At 41.9% G+C, this 20,959-nt stretch overlaps 1 protein-coding gene across 7 annotated transcripts in view; it reads left to right on the plus strand.

The window, feature by feature from the left end:
• FARS2 (phenylalanyl-tRNA synthetase 2, mitochondrial) overlaps positions 1-20,959 on the plus strand; it is a 249,579-nt gene that overhangs the window by 210,652 nt on the left and 17,968 nt on the right. The window contains exon 8 of one of the 7 annotated variants that reach the window (XM_055706123.1): positions 2,125-2,167. The exons of the other annotated variants lie outside the window; for them this stretch is intronic. Coding sequence (XP_055562098.1) covers positions 2,125-2,152 — 28 coding nt within the window. The 3' untranslated portion in view covers positions 2,153-2,167. Of the gene's footprint in view, positions 1-2,124; positions 2,168-20,959 lie in introns of those variants that run through there. 7 annotated transcript variants of the gene reach the window in all.

Consider the following 20,959-nt stretch of genomic DNA (forward strand, 5'->3'; position numbering starts at 1 on the left):
ACCCTGCAGTAGGGTGAAGGAACTTGAGCAGGTATCTGGGAGGCCATCTAAAAGTCTTTAATTTAAAGCAAGAACTAGGATGAAAGTAAAGGTTTCTTTCAAAGATGCTGTCCCCCATAATGACCAGGCCTACCAAGCTGGATGTGCAGTTCTCCCGAGCAGACAGGCAGACGGTGACTGCACCAGTGCCTTTCCAAGGAGTCTCATCCCAGGAATGCTCCCTTTTGTTTCAGCGTGTGCATGGTTGCACAAGCAATACCCCGGCTGACATGAGACCATCTTTAGCATTTAGCGGTATCTTTTAATTTATGCCAATCTTTGTGTTTTTAACACTTAACAAATGCATTTGTACAGTTTATTTTATTAGTACCCATGTTGATGGGTGACTACACATAACAGATTAATCTCTGAGAAGCAACCGAGAGCAGGGCCTCATCGTGGTAGTAGTTGTTGCAAAAAGAAAGTATGCTTGAAAAAGCTTTTTAAAGACCAAGCAGAAGAGAAGATGACAAACACTAGAATGACTTAAAGCACTCTGAGGCAGAGTGAAGCTGAGGTGAAGAGAGCACAGAGTGAAGAGCCGGGAGCCAACAAGTTCAGGGAAAGATGGTCCAGACAGAACTGTAGGAAATTTTCTGAATTTCACAAGGGCCCTGTTTTAGCAGCTTCTGCAGTAGTTTCTCTTGGATCAAGTCCTTGGCTTTGTTCTCCCTTCCCTGAAATCAATCTGGAGATAGCTTGTCGCTCTGAGTTTTCTGAGAATTCAGAATTTCTTAGAATTTACAGCTTTAGAATTTTATGCTTTCTCTTCCAACGCATTATGCTATGCACTCACTCAGCCACTTTTGCAGCTCTTTCCCCTGGCCTGGCTGTTTGCAAACAGCACTTCCCTCACCAGTGGGTTAGCCCAGACCTGATGTTGCAGTGAGTTTAGTTTGAATGTGGCGAGCACCACGGAGGTGGCACAGCTGTGGGAAGGTAAGCTGGAGTCTGTTTGTTGCGCATGGTCAGCGGTACCATCCTCTAGTGGCAGGATTGTTGGGAAAGATATGTGAAAAGATAACACAAATGTTGAAGAGGCTCCAGGAGGAGCCTGGCATTTAGCAAAATGTCTTTGCTTGCAAACTGACAAATTAATAAATGATGGAATCAAAACTGGGATCCTGCAGTGTCACTTCAGAGTTGATGGTAGGAGCAGAGCAGCACTTTAACACTTTGCCTGAAGGGAGTGAAAAAAAAAAAACCTGTTGTGAGTTAAAAGGAGAAATGTTCATCCCATAATTGCCTGGCACAAATTTCTCATTTACAATAACCTGTCAGTTGCAATTTTCAGCCTTCAGAAATAAGTGGCCTGGTGTTCAAGACTGCTAAGTACCAAAAGTTGTGCAGGTCAAGTTGTGTTGAGAACATAATCTGAAAACAAAGTAGCAAGACGAATGTTATGACTTCCATACCTTTGATTAGCGGGATGGATGTACAAACAGAAGAAAGCAATCCTCTCTCTCTTTTGAAGCCCACTCAGAGATTTTTGGAGCTGCTTTTAAAGCGCAAAATCAAATAATTTTATTACATGCGAAACAAGAGCATTTCATTTTGAAGCCTTTAAGACATGAGAAGGGCCCAGGATGCCATTTGAGGCACTGCGGTAGTTTTGAGTTTTAATGTTAACTTCTCCGTCTCAGTATGATGCTACTGACCTGTCCCACATTGTAAGGATTAATTACTTAGTTTGCACTGCCACTTGGAAGACATAAAGCACGTCTCATGTCAGGTAAGGTCTGCATCAGAAGATTCAAGAAAGCACTAAGCAGTGTTTGGGGTTTGTTTTCTTTTTAAGTCATCTGGCAGCACCTTTCCAATCTACCAGCTACAGGATAAGTTTATTTTAGGCTGAAGGGAAGAGCAGACTGTTTTGAGATGTTTTCAGTTCACTCAAGCCATGTTTGCTTGCTATAGCTTTAAGTCATAAATCGATTTAGAATGTTAACAATTGCTGGAAGTTGTGAGTAAGCATTTGAAATGCTGTTTGGGTGAGTGTGTCCTTACGCCGTAAGCTCCTTCAGAAAAGATTATCCTAACAGGCAAACTTCAAATCTTTATTCTTTTTTGTGTTTCATCACGCAGAAAAACCAAACTTCTCTCAGCATTTTGAGAGGCAGTCGTGCCTCCCTGCTGATCATCTGGGAACTGCTGTTGGCTTCCAGAGACAGAGAAAAGTCAAATAAACAAGGCTGCTGAATGTTATGGGGGACTACAGAAGAGCAAAAGGGGCGTTCTAGAGATTGGCTTGAACCAAGCTCCATCGTGCTCTGATAAAAATGAGAAGTGCAGGTTCCAAAGTTTGCAGAAAGATAAAAGAATAACCGGACTGACCTGACACCTAACAAGTTCCTGGTCCTCTGACTTGGACACATCTTTTTGTAAAATTAAAAAAAAATAATGTATTGGACAAGCAAAATGTCTCCCTAAACCTCTTTGCCAGTAACTCGTGTAGCTGATACCAGCTGTAGACTCAGAGACTGCCTTTGCTTCTTTATTGAGATGATTGACCTAAGGTCAGTGGGTAAGTTCTTTTCAGCAGTCTGTCATGTGGGTGCCGGTCTGGTCTCCTAGGTCTGAGTGGAGCAGTTTCTTTCCAGGTCACATTGCTTCCAGCAGATGAGGTATTTCAAGATAAGCTCTTTCCCATGGGGGTAGTTGATCCAATCTGTTCTTTTTTCCATCGCTTTGCTAGTCCCAGCCGTTTATATTTGTTCACTTTGGGCTCTGATGAAGTAAATTCTCTTTTGCAGTGACCTCTGCTTCAAGTGTGCAGTAAATGACCCAGTCTGTCCATATTCCACTCTACCCGTGACACAGCTTTTCAGTTCTGACTTTTTCATATTGAAGATATGCATAATACATCTTGTATAACATGTATACCATGATTTCAGACTACCCCTAAGCTCCTACTTTAGATTTTAACGTGTTCAAAAAGTAACTGTGGTGGTTGTCTGCTCTAGGCTAATGTATGGGTGTATGTGTGAAGTGTATCAGCAATTAGAACGTTCCACTGATATATCTCCAGTAACATTTTTTCTCCATTTGGGATCTTTCCAGTGAGATTTCATGACCAAATACATAGTCTTTGCCAAATACTGTTTTGTACCAACGTCAGCAGTCAAATCTAAAGAGAGAGGAGATCAGATAGAAGTGAGCTTAGGTTTTACAGTGGTATTTTATCCCTGTTGCACGTGCAAATACTCCATTCTTCTGTCCACAAGTTCTGACAGATCTCCAGTAAATCACCTGCCCTACCTACAGTGGGGGACTTTCAAATGAAGGAAGATTTTGGATCTATTTCTTTCCATTTTTTTTCCTTGAGGACATAAGTAAAGCCCCAATCTTACGTGACTACTGTTAATATGTCACAAAAGCAGATGACCCGGGACATGAATAGAGAAAAATCTAGGCAAAACAAATGTTTTAGTGTTCTTGTGCTCTTAGAAGTCACCTTTACTGCAATGGTGTGCAACACACATTTTCTGTGCCTCCAGTGCAGCAGTTGGAAGAGGTGTTGCTGTAACAGAATACAGGAAATTTTAGGAGTGGAGGGAAAGGGCAGAAAAGCAAAACTCGGGATCACATTGTTATTTCTTGTTTGCTTTTCTGAATGATGATACTGCAGATAGTCATGTATTTACCTGACTACCCACCTGTTGTGGTTTCTGTCCTACAACTTCAGTTTTGCGAGGTGCACTCAGGTTTTATTTGTTTATGTTGTGCTTGTTCATAACCCTGTTCTTTGCAGGTTTTTTACTTCTACTTCTTGAGCGACACTTCTGTCACATTTTTGGACTAATATAATAGTGGATGACATTTTTATATCCTGAAGGCTTGTAGAGAATTTTAGTGCCTGTAGAAAAAGGTGAAAATCTGGAAATGTATATTTGGATGGGGGTAAGTCATTCTACATCACTACTACTTCAGGTGTTTTGAATGCCTGTTAGAAAGTCCCCCTTTTTCCCTTCGGATGTAGCTTCTCCTCAACAGCTGTTTTAGCATAATAGAAAATGCCATTGCTAAGAGGGATCCTCTCTTCTCCTTGCCACTGAAGTGATGTGACATGATATTTAGTCAAAATAAATGCCAATGGCAAAATAAATCTTTCAGGGAAAAGTGAAACACCTTCATGAATCCAGAAAGCCGTGGCTCCACAGTGGATGGGTAGAAGGCTGGCAAAGCAGCTGTCATTGTTTCAAACATGATTTTCAGTGGGAGAGTCGAGCAGTGAGAGGGCAACACGTGTAAGTGCCTCCAGAGAAGCAGGGCATGGCCCACCATGATATCTGACAGGAGGAAGGTCTGCGGGAGGTGGGGTGCTGCTGGTACCATTTCTCTTCTCCTCTGGGGATTATTCCTTTTCATGTGTCTTTGGGACTGCCTGGATTTCTAGGTGCAAAACTGGCTGGAGCAGGTCACGAGACTTTCTCTGTCCAGGTTAATTTGGCAGACTAAGCTAGAGGGTTGCAGGCCCTGGTGTGGGTTTGTGCAGCACAAACCAGGTCCCTCAGTCAGACTGCATGCATGTGTTCATTAATAATGCTTTGAGGGAACAAGGAAACGCTAACAGACAGATGGGCAGATCTCTAAATTTTACACTGCAGAAGGAATGAGGGAGTCCTGCACAATAATCGGCCAGAGGGAATGGCAGGGTCTCCATGGCCACAAACTGCTCCACTAATTGCTACTTTTTCCTCTCAACTCTCTGTGCTGCTTTGGTGACATCACTTTTGCCAAGCCTCAGTTAACTCATCTGTAAAATAGGGCTAATCAGATTTGCCTACCTTACGGAGATTAATTTATTAAGTTTACATTGCAAAACAGTGTGAAAGCATAAAACGTTACGGAAATGTTGAGTGGTAGCCATGTTATTCTAATTTTGTTTATTGAGTCTCATCACACATAATGTCAATGCGCTTCTGCAAATTATGACAGCACAAGCTAATCAAAATGTAGGCTTTAAAATGTTTTTTTATTATTATTTTGCAATAATCTTGCTAGTTTTCAAAATCAATATGAGTTGAGTAAATAAAAAAATGGCCTATCTTTTGTTAGCAGCACAGGCCATTTTAAATTCTGCTTTGGAATGTTGCTGGGAGCTTCACCTTTTTCTGCTTCCTATATTCTGATCGTCTCACAATTTTAGCCCCTCTGTTCCTTGCTCTATCTTGCTCTTCCTGTAGTTTTCTAAAGTGTTTCTGCAGCACTTAAATCCCTTTGGCCCTTGATTTTAACTTGCTGGGTGTAGTGCTTTCACTTTGAATGATTTTGGTTTGAATTTCACTCTGTTTTAGCATCATGACTGGTAAGTATAAGCTCATTACTAAATGTTTACACGTGTAGACCCTGGGGGGAAAAAAGCCCTTCTAGTTCATCTACCAGGGGATACAGTGAGTAAGTGTACAGGACTGAAAGTTCTGCTCTTCTGTTTTCTGTTGCGAGCAAATGTCCTTTCTTAAAACCACAACTAGGGAAGGAAGCAATACTTGGCAAAGAACCTTCCATTAAGAACACTTGCTGGAAATGTCTGTACATTGCTCCTGAAAAATACACTGCATTCTTCAATTTACATTCTTCAAAATGGACAGAGAAAGAACTTTGCCAGGGGACCTAGGTGGCTTGTTCAGGAAGCTGTTGTAATATACAGAAGTCCATCACAGCCTCAGCCACCCCAAAGGCAAAGCAAAGCCTCAGATGATCCTTGAGTCCCAGAGGGAGGTTGTTCAAGAAGGAAAGATATTAAGAGTGACACAGAGGGCGTGAAGTCCACTACACAGAGAGCGCTTGTCATGGTCTTTAGTGTAGTGGCTGAATGTAAGTAGGCATTCCTGTAATCAGACCATTTTCAAGCAGAACTGTTTTGAGGTGAAAGAAAAAGTAGAGGTTGGAAAAGTAAATACGGTGCCTGTATGTGAATGATGTGTTCTCCCAGAAAACACTAGCTAGAGAGAATCACCATGTATAGTGTAGGTGTTTTCATTCTATTTCTAGAGAAAACTTGTCTTTGAAGGTGTGGGACAGGTTTTTGTGTGTCTGCAGATGCCTACGTACCAAGCAGTGTGCCAGGGACCAGGCAGTACACCATGCACTTAGCATCATCAACTTTTTCAGCCCCCAAATATCTGGCATCTCCAAAGACTGGCACACAGCAGTAACCCCAAGTGGATTGGCCTGGCCAGCAAGCACTTCTTCCAGAATCAGAGAAGCTGATCTGGCTCTTAAGCTGCTTAACTGTGGCTTATTGTGGGCCAGATTTTGATGTTAGTAAGGTCAGTTTAAACCCATAAGAACTTGGCTGATACTGGTGGGTTACTTCAGGAGGTGTTATTCCAAGTCTGGCACTTCCCCCTGAAGGTGGAGCAGACTCTTCTTTCAGCAGCGCTCTCTTGGGCTTCCTGGAATAGAAACTTCCCAGTGGCCCATAAACATATTCTCCTAATCCAGGGAGGTCCTGCAACATTGGCACTTAGTGTCTTTTCCATATAGAGGAGTGATTTCAAATTCATTTTTAATAAACTTCAGTGGTTTTCTCTCGGGATTTGTGTAGTTAAATTCTTAATAACTCATTTGTTGAGCTATTCATTCTCAGGGAGTTGAATGTTCTCCCTGTATTCCTGTGGGACCACGCCAGGCTCAGACTCTGTGTACCAACCCCACGTTGACAAAGACTTTATATCTGCCATCACATACCCATTCTGTGCAGCTTTTACTGAGTGTTTGCTTCCATGTGGGGAAGCCTTTGGTTGGTCTTAGGATGGCAGTTTGGTTGAATGGGGATCCCTCCCTCCATCGGGAACTACAGAGAGGAGTAGTTTGGTTTGCTTGTCCAGGCTGTGGGGATCAAGTGGGGTTGTGATAACATCCGAAGGTGGTGTTCAAGAGCAGGTCTTCGTTGTGAGGTAACCTGTACAAATGTCAGAATGGACAGAGGGCACATGGACAAAGAGGTAGAGAGGAGGAAAGATGGGGAAACTCTAGCTGTAGGTAATAAAAAGACAAAGGAAACAGACTGGACTTTATGGAGTCCTATTGGTGATAGAAAAATATGAGGCTGGAACACTGTAGACCCATGGTGTATTAAGGACCTGGGTACCAGAGGCTCAACATCATTAATGATCTTTGTTTCTTTAGCATTTACAGCATATGGTATCAGAAGCCTTGGAAGTGCCAGATTTCCCAGCCTGGAAATTAGTTAGTGTTTTCAATGCACACAGCTTTGGCCTTGCTCCTTTTTTCCCACATCTTAATTAAAAAGCTTCTGTCAATGAGCAAATGAGCAAAATGTTGAGCCAGAGAGGTGCACCTGAAGTAACTCAGAGTGAGATTTTATTTGGCAAGCCAGAATTTTACCACTTTTAGGATTGTCTGCCATGGCAACCTCCTGATGCAGAACTTGGCTGTGCAGGTGTAAGCAGCCGGTTCAGTTAGAAAATGAGGTGTAAAGAAATCTACAGTACAAGAAGCAGGAGCCTAAGAGGAGGTCATGGTTTGGGCCTCACAGAGACCAAGCCAGACTAGGTTGATGAATCCCTGAGGAAAAGGAGAACAGACAGACTGCAGATGTTAAAACTAATAAGCAAAATGAACCGTGTACAAGGCAAGAGCGGTTTGGTTTCCTACAGCATATGCAGGTGCTGCTTTATCTGCTCTTACTGTGGGAGATGCTGTGTCAGAATATCGATCTGTCAATTTTCAACATGATCTTTCAAAATGTCCTTCTAGTGGATGCTGGCCGAATTGTGATTCCTCAGGTCACAGAGGAAAAGCCACTGTATCTGGATGTGTTTCTTTCCTGAATGCCCATGGCATTTCACCGAATGCTTTTGTACGCTTGTATGACAAACTACCTCCAGCTAATAACTCGTTACACATACCTGTAAAATTAAAATCAAGTGTGTCAGTATAGTAGCTAGTACAAATTAAATTCACAGATTGAACTGACAAAAATGAAGAGGAAAAATCATTGGTTATGAGAGAATTTCAAGGAATATAAGTTAATGCATTTTTGAGACAAAGTGTCATCGGTTAGGTGAAAGTGACATGTTTTCATAAAATCCTTGTAGTATTGTAAATGTGTCTACCAGGCAAAACATTAATATTGCCAGTATTTATTACACTGAATAAAACATGGTGTTTTCAGATCATGGGGAGTCATGTAAAGCTTGTTCCCATTCACATGGGTCCACATCTCCTGGGCCTTGTGCAAAGAAGGAAACCCAAAACAGCTTAGAGCAAATTTCAGATGAAACCTAAGCACTAGAATTTTATTTATTTATTTATGATCACTAAATATTATTTGTTGATTTAAATTTAATTTATTTATAAGCCAAATTTTTATTTATGTATTTATTTTTATGATTCCCCATGTGATCATAAACACCATATTTTCTCAAAAAGTTATTTAAATATATGAAAAAGTTGCCAAGAGTTTTTGGTTTTTTTTCACTGCAGAATTCATCAAGCTGTTGCATTAGTAATAACATCCAAGCTAAGTGATTTTTCTTTTTGATGTGCTAGTTTCAAACTACTTTGGTGTAGGTAACTGAACTGTGTACCTTATTTGCTTGGAAGGAAATGATGTTGTGAAGGAATAGTTACATTTGTGATACTGAGTAAAGTTTCCCAAAGTGATTTTACCATCAGTTAAGGTCAGCAATGCTTCTGAAGTCAGCTGGATGTAGACACTTGCACATTCCTCTGGACCTCAGGCTCCTTGAAAGCAGACCCAATGTTCCTAAGCTCTCAACAGGCCTTCTGAAAATACATCCATTTTCAGTAAGTCCAAAATCATGCCCCATTATATATATTTTTTCCCAACAAACCTGTCATGTTTCATGGTCTACATAATGAAACTTGGATGCCCTGCAGAACAGCTAATGCTAGAAGGATCAGAGAGGTTTTTGAGCATTGCAGCTGCTTGTGTCCCCTAGTGTCTCCCCTGCACTGTAAAAGTTTTGAAGCATAGGTGCTTTCTTAAGCTAAAATGTACAACTGTGAAAGAAAGACTGACTGGTTCAAAACGATTGTTGCTGTTGGCAAAACCATTTGAGGCTATTTCATAAAGAAAATACAGGGTGTGAATGAACCTTTCATTGTGGTAAGTGGCACAAAGTGGTTCAGTGTGTGCGTAGTGAGCTGTAACAGCTGCTAACTTTTGCTTGAATTACGAAGAAAGCTCCAGCACAGATGTAGTGTATCTTTATAGAAGACACGTCTTCTGAAAGAAGCTAAAGTTTAGTGCTTAGAGAAGGACTCAGCATCAGATGTGAAAAATCACAGTTCCATCTATTTTTATTTCAATAACATTAGAGAGCAATGGAGAGGAAAGAAATCTACTTCTGTGTTGTGAGAGTAGCTTTGACTGATGACTAAGTGCCAGCCTGGGGAATTATAGTAGTTGTGTGTGTGACATGCTTTAGTTTTCCTGGATTTTGAAGGAACTGCAGAGTTTGACCTGCAGGTGCCAGCTTGGTCCATTTTTAAAATTTACCTGAAAAGGGCACTTAAGAGGAGGCAGCATGTGCTGTCTTCAAAAGCACCATCTGTCTTTGCTCTTACAGAAGAAGCTGAGCTATGTTGGCTACTACAAATAGCAATAAAAATTTCATAGGTAAAATGTCTGTGGGGCCAATGGAAGTCATAGTCTCTGCATTAATGAGCATCAGCCTTTCCCGTGACTCTCTCTTGCTGGTTATGGGCTCTGAGGATGCTGGGTGAGAGGCTGCAGAGCTGGTTTATTTCTCCAAGGCAACCCAGCTGCAGCTGGCCACGCTGCTGAGGGCACTGGGCTGCCAGAGCATCACTGTTTCCAATCTCACCTCTGGTATCAGCCTGTTGCAAGGCTTTGGAGGTGTCTTGGATGCCTTGATTGTCAAACCTGCTTCCATGTCTTCATATCCCCCACTGGTCTCTGTGGGGAGAGCTATAAGAACCAGTACCGTCACAAGTCTGAACAATTTCATGACCTTATGGGATGAAATGTGGGCCACGGAGAACTCAGCAGCAGTTCACTGTCGACTTCAGCAAGATTGGTGTTTCACCTGTAATGTCTGTGGACAGCAGGGAGAGCGTGACAGGGGCTTTGAAAAATGAGTGTCTGAATACGTACATGCAGTGTTAGTAAGACTGATAAAAATACAAAAAAACACTGAAATCTTGTAAGCCATGAAAGCAGGGAGATGTTAAGGATGCCTCGGATATTTCAGAATAGCTAACTCATTTGCTCATGGGGGCAAATCCAATTCAATCCGCTTCTGAGTTCCTCAGGTACCTCAGCCAGGTTTACGTGAGTCGCCTTGTTCTGGCAACAGCCTAGCCACCGAAAACTGCGCTATGTGTAGGTCGGTCTACCTGTGCAGAGGTAGGGTAAATTATACTGCACCAGGCACTGTGCTGTTGCTACTGCCTGGCTTCTGCTCCAAACGTAGGTCTAATACCGCCAGCTCAGACACCTCTGCACTGCTCTGCTGTCTGTAGGGCAGATGTGCCATCTATCAGAGAGATACCTGCAAACAGTAGCTCTGGGAGGGGTAATAAAGCTTAAACGTGTTGAGTAGGAAGGAGGTTGGAGCAATATAAGCCTGTAAATTGCAGCAAGCTGCTAGGATTCCTGAAGGAAACTCAGACTGAATAAAGTGACTGTGCTGATAATGAAAATACGTAATCCCTTGTGAAATGCAGCTCCTGTGCAACCTACAAGCCCTTAAGCCTTATTTTAGAATGAGCTAAACTCATTGCGCAGGAGAGCAGTGACAACAATAAAATCTGTTGGGGATCATGGCTAAAGAGGGATAAATGCCTATCAGAAAGGAATATGTTATAGTTCTGGCGCATGCTGATGAATTTTAAATATACAGGGTAACTTTAGGAACAAATTGTTGTTAATGGCCTAGGAAGTTGGATCGCTGTAGTTTATGACTTTGACATAAAGAAGGATGCTAGATAACACCGCGAGTGCTTGTATGTGTAGGTAGTTCTGCTGATGTAGGAGGGAGTAGTCTTTTCAACTTACTGGCAGTCCTTCAGGAGAACTATTTCTCAGCTGAAGAAGTCATATATCGTATACTTTGATGTAATTTCCTATCCATTTGATTGTTCCTTCTTCTCATTAAAGGAAGTGACACATGGTTGCGTGCGGCTGTAAATATTATGATGGTGTTATATATATAGTGAGCCTGTCCCCTTTATGTGAAGGTGTGTTCATAGCTGGTCTTTGCATCTTGACAGACATAAAAGAAAAAAAAAATCCAGGCTGCAGAAGTTGTCTGAGAAGTTAAAATGCACAAGACATGAGGATGTGTGAAATGTATTAGAACTGTTTAGGTTGGGGAGGAAACAGATAAGAGGTGACATGATAGCTGAATGTAAAATAATGGGTAGTGCAGAGAAGGCTGGCTGTATGCTCATACTTGCTGATTTGCGCATGTAACAAGAACATCCAATGCAATTAGAAGGCACCACATTCAAAACAGTTAAAAGGAAATCTTTTATGAAAAAAGTGCATAAATAATCACTGACACAAGAATCTCGAGCAAAAGAGCTCTGGTGGGTTTGTAAGAAGATTAACGTATAAATGAAATCATTCTGCTTTGGTACATACACCAGCCATTACTGGATGAGAAAAATCTTCCTCCATTGGCTTGTTACCAGAGAAATGTTCTTTACTGGGCATGGGACTGCTTTCTCAATGAACTGGGGCTGGATGCTTGAAAGGACCAGAGGGTGGTTGATTCATCTTACAGCACTAATCCTTTGGTTACTGTAAGTTGTTTAAGGCTCAGTCCCCATATTTCACCTCTTGTTATTTGAGGGTTTTTTCTGTGGCTTAGCAAAATACTAATTTTTAACGCACTTGCAGATGACTACCTCCAGGTCAAAGAAGCACACAGTTCTTGTTTGAAGTTTGACTCGGAGGGCTAGATTTATCTTTGGGTAACTTTGCAATAATCAATAAAATTACAAGAAACACTAGCTAGGTTAAGGTTGTTCAGGAGGAAGCTATCTTTTTACTGAAGTGAAGGCTGTTGGATGAATAGCAGTTGCAGAAGTAGCAAATTACAGTGCTGGCATTTTGTATGCATGGTTAAGGTGATACAGAACCAAAGATAAATGTGATGTAGATATAGTGGAGAGTGTGAGGATACAAATTGAAGAAAACATAGCCACAGCTCCCACATTATTCTGAATTTAGAGTCTGAGCCTCAAGGCACCCCACTGCAGCAGGAAAGAATGGAATCCCTCATAAAGCCCAGTAAGGGTTTTCAAATACAGAAGCATCTGCTGTATGGAAATGAAAAGCAGAATTTGGGTTTTTTTCCAGCCTAAAATACTTTTTCACAGGAAGGTAGGCTCAATCAAATACTTGGACTTTTGACAGTACAAGACAGACATTGACAAACCAAGTCCCACAAAGGGCCACCAAGATAGGGGTCTCAAGCACATGGTACCTGAGGGGCTGGGATTGTTGAGGCTGAGGAAGGGAGCAAGCGTAAACTAGAGCAACCCCCAGCGTGTTATACTGGGGGTCCCCAGCCTGACTGTTGCAGCCGTAGACTCTTCAGTGTTACCTCCTCTCCTCAGACCTTGCTGTGGACTTGATGAGGCCAACAGGGACAGCTGCACTAAGTAATGCTGCTGCTCATGCCATCACTGGTCTCCGTGAAGGCCATTAATACAGCAGAGATTACCTGTGCCTTTTAATCCCTGTCACGTTCTGTGCTGGAGTCCTAAAAAGTATCTTCACCGCAGGGTGCTTCCCAATGAAAGGAATCTCCCACGACTAAGTCTGTTTAGAAAGCGTGTGTCTCAATAGTACCTGGAAAGGAGAAAATCTGGGTCTGTAATTTTAGACTGAAATCCTGTGCTGTCCCTTCTCTCTCAGAGCAGCATGCCATCAAGGACATGATGAGATCAGCTTTCCTTTTTTCCCTGAACGAACTGCCAGCAAAGTTGGGGCACACGATCCCCAGTGCAACAGTGACAAAGAAGTTTAGAAACATCTTCAATAACTTTTTATCCTCTCTCTGGAAGGACAGAGGTATTAATAGATCACAGAGTAGTTTCCCTCATTTGATTACAAAGATAAAATTTCTAGGTGCCTTTTTCCTCTTTTTCATTTTTCTTTCTTCTTTAAAGATGAAAGTTGAGTCTCCTGTAGGGGGGTTCCCCTTGGTCCAGCCGGAACAGGGATTGGCCACTGTTTCTGTGTTAGGATGCAAAAAGAGATTTATGGAACAAGCTCTGGCATTTTGAAGGGTCTTCCTTTTTTTCTTTTTTTTTTTTTTTCTTTCTTTCTTATGTGTATTAACATGGTGTTTTTTCAGTGTCATGAAAGTGTTCAAAACAAAAGACTTTCCCCAGAGATTAAATGTTACCAATGCAGCTCAGCTTTCACTAGCATGTAAGTGTGGCTATAGAGTTTTCATAAATGTTGAGCTCATCAAAAGGACATTCTTAATATCAATAGCCATAGCAGCTGAGCGTTTAAAATGCAACCTGCAGCCTTATCTGTTTTCCTTCCTTAGTCCTTTGCTCCTTGTCAGCCTCACAGGATGGCAAACTGGCTAATCGGGAATATCATCTGTAATCTAATTCAGTAAATCCACTTGAATTGGCGCAATTGCACCTTTGCAAAGAAATGTTTCCCCTAGGTGAGTGGTATTTCTGTTTTACAAATGAAAATATTAGGGGTTTACTGCGTTAAACCATAACAAAATGAAAATTCTTAACAATTTTCCAAGTCCAGCTCTGGGTCTGATCCTGTGAGCTGATACACGCGTTCAGCTATTAGTGAACATAGAGGGAGATAAGATGATGCAAGTTGCAGATCAGATTGTTATGCAGAGTGTCCACAATGAAAGTAAAAATTCTGTGCTTGGACAAAGTAGATTCTTCCTGAATACGAATACAATTACATTTCTTCAGCTAAGTGTTTAACAAAAACATTGCAGCATGGAAAATGTTAGATAAGCTTTATCTAAATGCTAAACAATTAACGCTTCCATTGTGCAGAAGGTGTGTCCAACATATGACATAGTAAATGTCCTAAAAATATATACATTGCATTATTGGATAGTTTTTTTGTTTTATTCAACAAAAAGCATTTCAAAACCAGTGAGTAATGAATCATTTAACAACTTCATTTGTAACGTACTTAATATACTACTTTTTCTGCTTTTCCATTGAATTAGGACATTGGGTGATTTAGTGATTTCTGTTTAGGCCTAGTCAATGTCTGATAGGATTTACATCAAGGCAGCCATAAAATTAAAACAATAAATAAGTAGTCCGACAGATTCTTTCAATATTAGCTTAATTCTTGCTCCGACTTATCAAGGGTGATATTTATTATAGACCTAAAGGGCATGGAATGAAGAACTGTATGAATTAGCAGAAGAATCCAAACCAGCAGTGAAAGTCGATGTCATAGCCTGTGTGCTTCCTTGCATGGCTAAGTAGGAAGGTTATGTCATTAGAGCCAATAAAACAGCTTTGGGATGGATGGCAGGCAGAGACAAAAGTGCGCAAGTGTTGGATATCCATGTAAATATGTTGTTATTATCTACGGGCTTAAGTGGATGAGCTGGAGAGCGGGAAGCAACCACGAGTTTGTGTCTACACTTCATCTCCTGACGCGCACCGAGCCCAGCCAAACAGCAGGTGACATTCTCACATTAACTGTCAATTTTGCCTCTGTCTCCACAACCACCTGTGGAAAAGGATTCCTCGTGATCTTCTAAAAGAAGGTAAGTTCTTCATAAAGAGGGCACTGTAAAACAGCAGCCTGTTAGAGAGCTAGCGCAGGAGGGAAGCAGAAAAATGTGAAATGGAACTTACTGGCAGCTCTGTAACCCCCCACCAGGGTGGGTGGGAGGCTGGTGACTATTTGCTCGATTTAATTTCGTGTAAAGAGGGCATGACTGAGACCAGGCTCCTCTAGACACTGTGCAAGTGCAAGGCTCTGGGCTTCGCATTGCCCAAAGGTCAGACCGTAAACCCTGAACTGGGATTTTGAGTTTCACTAGTAGAGGGAAGATGGTTTAAGTCTCTCTTTGGAGTCGGATTGCTGACTAAGTTGCCACACGAGCACTTTTATTCTCCCTGGCTTTTCTCAACAGTTGTATTTGCTTTGATTTTATGTGTTTGTGGCTTGTTCAGTTAGGCACTGACAGAAGAACCACAATTCACATTGCAGGAGAACTCAGCAGGGCTGGCTCTTCAATATTTGGTTTGGTTTTTGACTTTGTCAAGGAGAGCATGGGCTCTGAAATGTCTGTGTCTCTGCCTTTCTTGCTGCTGTAGTCTAAACTGTGTCTTGTGTAACATTAAAATGTGTATTCAGTGCTGTCTTTTTCCAGCAGAGGTAGCAACCTTTGCAGAAAGGCAAGCTTTGGCAGTGCTTTGTACAACCTCCTCTTCTGGAAAAACCAATACAGAAAATCTCCAGGGCAGTTCATCAAAACAGATGTATGAGATCTTCAAGGGACACCCTTTCCCAAAAGTAGGCCCTTCCTTTATGTGCAAGCAGACATGTTCCTGTAAGCATGTTTTCCAGAGACATACCTGACTAGCATTTCTTTCTATGCTCCATGGAATGAAGATCTGGTGCTCCATTGAGTTAGGATCAACAATTCCTGCTTTAAACATGAGCTTGGACTTGTATTGCGCTAAATGTTTTCCTTCTGGGTTTTGGGAAACACCTTATGCAACAGGCAGGTACTCGTAACAAGTCCTCTAACACCCACATTTGGCAAGTATGCATATCATTATGCATGACACCTGGAGTCATTCGGGTGTTCAGAAGTGCAGTTCGCTTACTTGTTTTGCACCTGGATATAGTGTCATAGCTGCAAAAGTCTCGCACTGAAAAAAAAAAATAAAAGAAGATGTATTAGTTGTCTTTAAGCTGTTGATCCTGTAGCAGTTTTGTGCCTTTTGAGGCAGTGGATGTTTAATTCCTTATCACAAAAGATACTCCCTGCAGCACTGACACACTGTAAGGAGCAGGAAGAAAGCTGTACAGCTGTATTCTCAGTACAGCTGAAAGAAATGTCCGCAGGAGAACCAAAGCCTGGTGGACTTGCAGCTTTTGGAATCTGTCAGTCATTCCTCCACTGACAGCAAAGAAAGGCTTGCAGTATCACCTGATGTTGGATAGGGGAGGACCCCAGTCCAGGACTCCAAGCATATCCCTCTTGGATTTGCTCCCAAATTAAGACTTAAGCACATAGGGCTTCAGGGAGTGCTTCAAGTGATCTTTTTCATGCCATCCCATCCCACATCTCCCGTATCAGTTTACCTGCTTCCATCTTCAAATTTTGTGGTCTTACTCCTTTTCGTCTCAAGTGGAGTCAATGGACATGCCCTCCTACTTAGACCTTGTCTGATTTTCCTCTGCAACCTTACAGTGATTTATGTCGTGGGATAGATGGGTACGACACTTTGCTAAGTCTGCTGCTCCCTCCATATTCTGAACATTCAGCGTTAGCTTTTGGTTCTGCTTTCCATGGTAGTGCTGGGCATCTCACCAACTTCAGCAGAAGCATGGTAATAGTAAGGTGGTACTTGTTTTGTGTCAGGTGTCAAAATTTGGCACCAAGTAACCTCCCCCGTAGGGAATAGCTCGCTCTCTCTCTTTCTCTCTCTGTGTCTGTGTGTCTGTGTGTGGCTTTTCTTGCTTCCCACCTACCCTTCCTTTCCAAATTCCCTTCCTCGGGGAATTTCACAAATAAATTACTGATGATCTAGGCATAGAGGAGCAGACTGAAGAGTAGGGTTTAAAAATAGTTTGACGCCTGTAAAGTGGATCATTTTCACAGTTAAAGTATTTTCGCTCTTGTCTCAGAGGAATATTGAAAGTGCAAGGAAAATGTTTTTGCAACAAAAATTATTGGCAATTTTCAGCTAACAAAAGTATTGGAAGTGCTTGTGGTTGTTTTTTTTTCTTTCTGAATGCTACTTGAGTGCTGTTTTGTTAAATACAACAACATATAGTTGTGTTACAGAATATATGTACTGAATTACATACATCAGTTAAAACTGTATTTCCATCTTTCCTATTACACTTACTCTGCTTTTCAGTATAAAGGTCTACCTGAAAGTTAAATCAAGATGCATAGTTGTTTCCTCCAAATTATATCCCAATGTTTATATGGGTTCTTTGTGATCTTTTAAATAGTTATTTGGAAAATCACGGTTATCTCTTTAAAAATGTAAATGCAAGTGGAAGACATAAATAAAAAGCTTGCCTTGCTTTTAGAAAGCCTGTGCATGAGCTAGTTTGAGGACAGGGAGCAGTCTAACACTGCAGTACCTGGCATGGGCTGCAAACTTCCCCAGGAGCAGAGCAAGTTTGATGTGTGTGGGCATCCCCACGCTCTCCTGCAATCAGTTGTTTAATCATGGCTCTATTTTGTGATTCTTTGGTGGCTGTTGCATTTCTGAAAGGAAACACAAGTGAATCAGATTCTCTTGTGCAGCCAGCCAGCCAAACATCTCAAATCCCACAAGTCTCTACTACTCTCCCATCAATCTCTGCAACTGTAAGGAACAGAAGAAAAATTGCTTACAGAATGAATGTATTGCAAGGTGAACCCCCTTCAGTGTTCTTTTGTTTCTCATATGGGTTACAAGCCAGCAGTATCATTTACATTGTGATACAATTTCGTACTGAAATTAGAGGCATATGACAGATGTTTTCAGTCAGACTTAAGAAAGGCCAGGTTAAGGCTTTCAGGCATTGCTCCTGCATGGGTCCCACTGGAGACATCACATCTCACATTGGCAATTGCTTATGAGAGCCCAAAGCAGGTAGGAGCTGAGCTGGCAGGTTTTCTGGATTTGGTCCTGGAACTGCGATCTTAGGCTGTGGCAAAAACTTTTATCTTGATTAACTGTTCCTGGTCTTCACTTCTGCACTTGTGCCATCCTGTGTGTTATGACATCCAAATCAGTGAACTGAATCAGGGGACTGATCTAGCTGAAAAAAAGTCCAAAAAAAAAAAAAAAAAAAAAAAGCAGGTGAGGAGTGTGTGCTTCGGCCGCCCAGGTATCATTTGCACAGCCGGCTGTGTGGCCACAAGGCAGGGCTGCTGCTGGCACAAGGCAGGGCTGCTGCTGGCACAGGAGCGAGCAGGGCAAGGGCTGCCTCAGCTCCTGTTGCTGTTGAAGACCTTGCTGCCTGCTCTTTCCAGAGGAAGAAACTGTGATATTTACTGTAGGAAGAGAATAATCTGTGGCTTTGCAGGATGTCTAGCGGAGAAGTCACATGGATGCCCTTTACCTTCTCCTGGAGATTGTCCTTTTCATGCAAAAATTGTTGGTTACTGCTTTTCAATTTTGCAGGTAACCTTTGCAGCCATTGCCACATCAAAGATTGCAGTTTAGACTAATCATATTTGTGTTTGCACCTCCTGCTCTCCTCACTATGATGGATGAAGGGAAACAGACTTTTTTACCTGTTAAGCTTGAGGGTGACGGATCAACTGCAAGTCCTTGTTCTGAAATCTAAAACACCCATTTGATCTGCTCAGATGTTTCATAACAGACTATTCTGTATTGATATATCTGATGAAGAAGAAAGTAAACAGATATTACTTCCAATAAATACATTGTAAAGCATTTATGCACAAAGTTTTACCCTCCTTATTTTCCAAGCTTCATAGTAGGAGTTTTTCCTTAGCATGTGTTGCCACTCCACACTGCCAGATGACCTCAGAGAAGCCACGTTGTCTCACATAAGAGTTGAGCATTCCTGCATCAGGACTACAGGTATTCACAGGCTTGGTCCTGCATACAAAATCCGGGTATGTCAAATGCTCAGATTTCATTCTTCAAGGATTTCAGAGCCTTTTATTTGGACAGGAATTTCTACTGAATTGAGCTTCTTAGGAAGGCTAAGTGAGGTGCCTGCATTTCTCTTCACATGCAAAGAGTTAAATGATTCATTGAATGACATTCAGCAAGCCCTTGTCACTCACGCTCCATATCAGCCCTGCTTTCCCTTCTGATATCCTGCCATGGTCAGAGATTTCTGATGTTTGTCAGAGACGAACATGTTAGTTTAGGCAGGCCAGGCTGCTATAAATAAAGTATTAACATGTCGTTGGAATTGATCCCATTTTTGTAGCTGAATGAATTGCCACCTCTGCTCATCTGCATGGGCTGGAAGTTTTCACATTCTTAAATATTTCTTACTGGAGCAGTTTAAGCTAATGTATTTTATTGTATTGTTGGTATGCATAGAAACACGGACACGGTTGCTTTCAGCAGTTCAGCTGATGAATGGTAACAGTAACCTCCATAGCTCAAGCATCACAGTATGTGAGTACACTTAAATTTGATTTTGGCATTGTCTGTAATTCTTGAGATGCTCTTCTTGGTTTCTAGCAGAAAACCAGCTAGTTATTTCTGTCGGTGCTTTGCTTCCTTGAGCCTGCTTTCAACCTTTTAAAACCAATCATGCCTGGTATGTACTCGTTGGAGAAAACAGAGAGAAGGCAGGTGTGCTTGTCCTGAATAGAAGGGTCAAAGCTAGTGAATGTCATGATTACTGTGTGTGCATAAATATGTTTATAACACTAGAGAGGATAAGTTTTCAGCAAGGCGCTGGTTTGGTTCACTTCCTGATTAAAATATGATTTCATCCTGGTCCATTAATTCTTTTAGTGGTAACCTTTGTAAGACACACAACACTTAAACTAGCATGTCTGTAGCCCAGTGATGCGGGGTGGGGGAGGTTTATGCCATAAGCTAAATTTAACTGTTACGATCATTTGCCATCAGAATTTCATATGGATGGGTCATTTCCATTTCAATATGGATGGGTCAAGTTCATCCAGACCAAGCTGATCTGTTGTGGTATTCTGTTAGTGATATATAATGGAGGAAAAAATGTGCCCTTTATCAAGGGTCCTTAAAAGTGTTGGGAAGTTAAAAAGAGACATATCGAAGGTGCTGTTGATGTGAAGCTGAGAGGTGCCAAGTACACACACGGCAGAGAGGTGAAATTGTGAATCCTCTCCAGGTCTGTCCTATGCTTCTGTGGTTTGCGTGGTGTTTCCAGGGGGTTACAGGTGAGGGTGACCATGAAGTTGGTACCTCTGTGCTAAAAGTATTTTTCGGGTAATTGCTACAGCTCTTTTCCTTTGAATTTCCCAAGTAACTTCACTTGGCTCCATGTACAGGATTCACAGCTCGATGCCAGCAAAAGCCAAGCCAAAACGAAAGTGGAAGGGATAAAAAGAGTGAAAAGCCAGAAAAAGAAGGCTGAGACTAGCTGCCATTAAAAAAAAAAATACAACACACAAAAAAACCCCAACAACTGCAAAACCCATGAGGGCAGTAGAGTGACCATGTGTAATGGTCACAAATGTTGCACTGCTCAAGACAGTGCTGCAGCTGGGAGTAATGCTCTGATACTTCGTGTGGTGAGTGGGCAAGGTCATCTTCAGAAGAGGTACTCATTTTCTGTGCAATGCTGTCAATGTCACCTTTGAGGAAGCTCACCGGAGAAGCTTATTTGTTAGTAAATAAGCTTCCCCCATACAGTTTGACTGCCTTTGTCCCCTTCCCACATGCTATATAGAAGCTGTTGAGACCACCTCTCCCCTTTCACAGCAGAGGGAGTGGAAAGGCTGCTGTTCCCCGTTGCTCCTTGTCCTGCTGCTCCGTGCTGGGCTGTGGGCTGATGCTACATGGGGCAGTAGGTGCTGTGCAGGTACTGTGCAGGAAACCTTTGTCTCCAAGAGCCCCAGCGCTGCATCCCTGAGGATCAAGAGAGCAATTCAGCACCACTGCCTGGGAAGTGCCAACTGCTGAGATACTGAATATTCAAGCTAAATTTGGGGGCTTAATACAAGGGTGAGAAATCATAAAAAGGAGTGCTCTTTGCTGCCTCTGCCTCTCTCTCTTACAATAT

This window comes from Falco cherrug, chromosome 3, assembly GCF_023634085.1.
Source record: "Falco cherrug isolate bFalChe1 chromosome 3, bFalChe1.pri, whole genome shotgun sequence".
Taxonomy (NCBI): Eukaryota; Metazoa; Chordata; class Aves; order Falconiformes; family Falconidae; genus Falco; species Falco cherrug.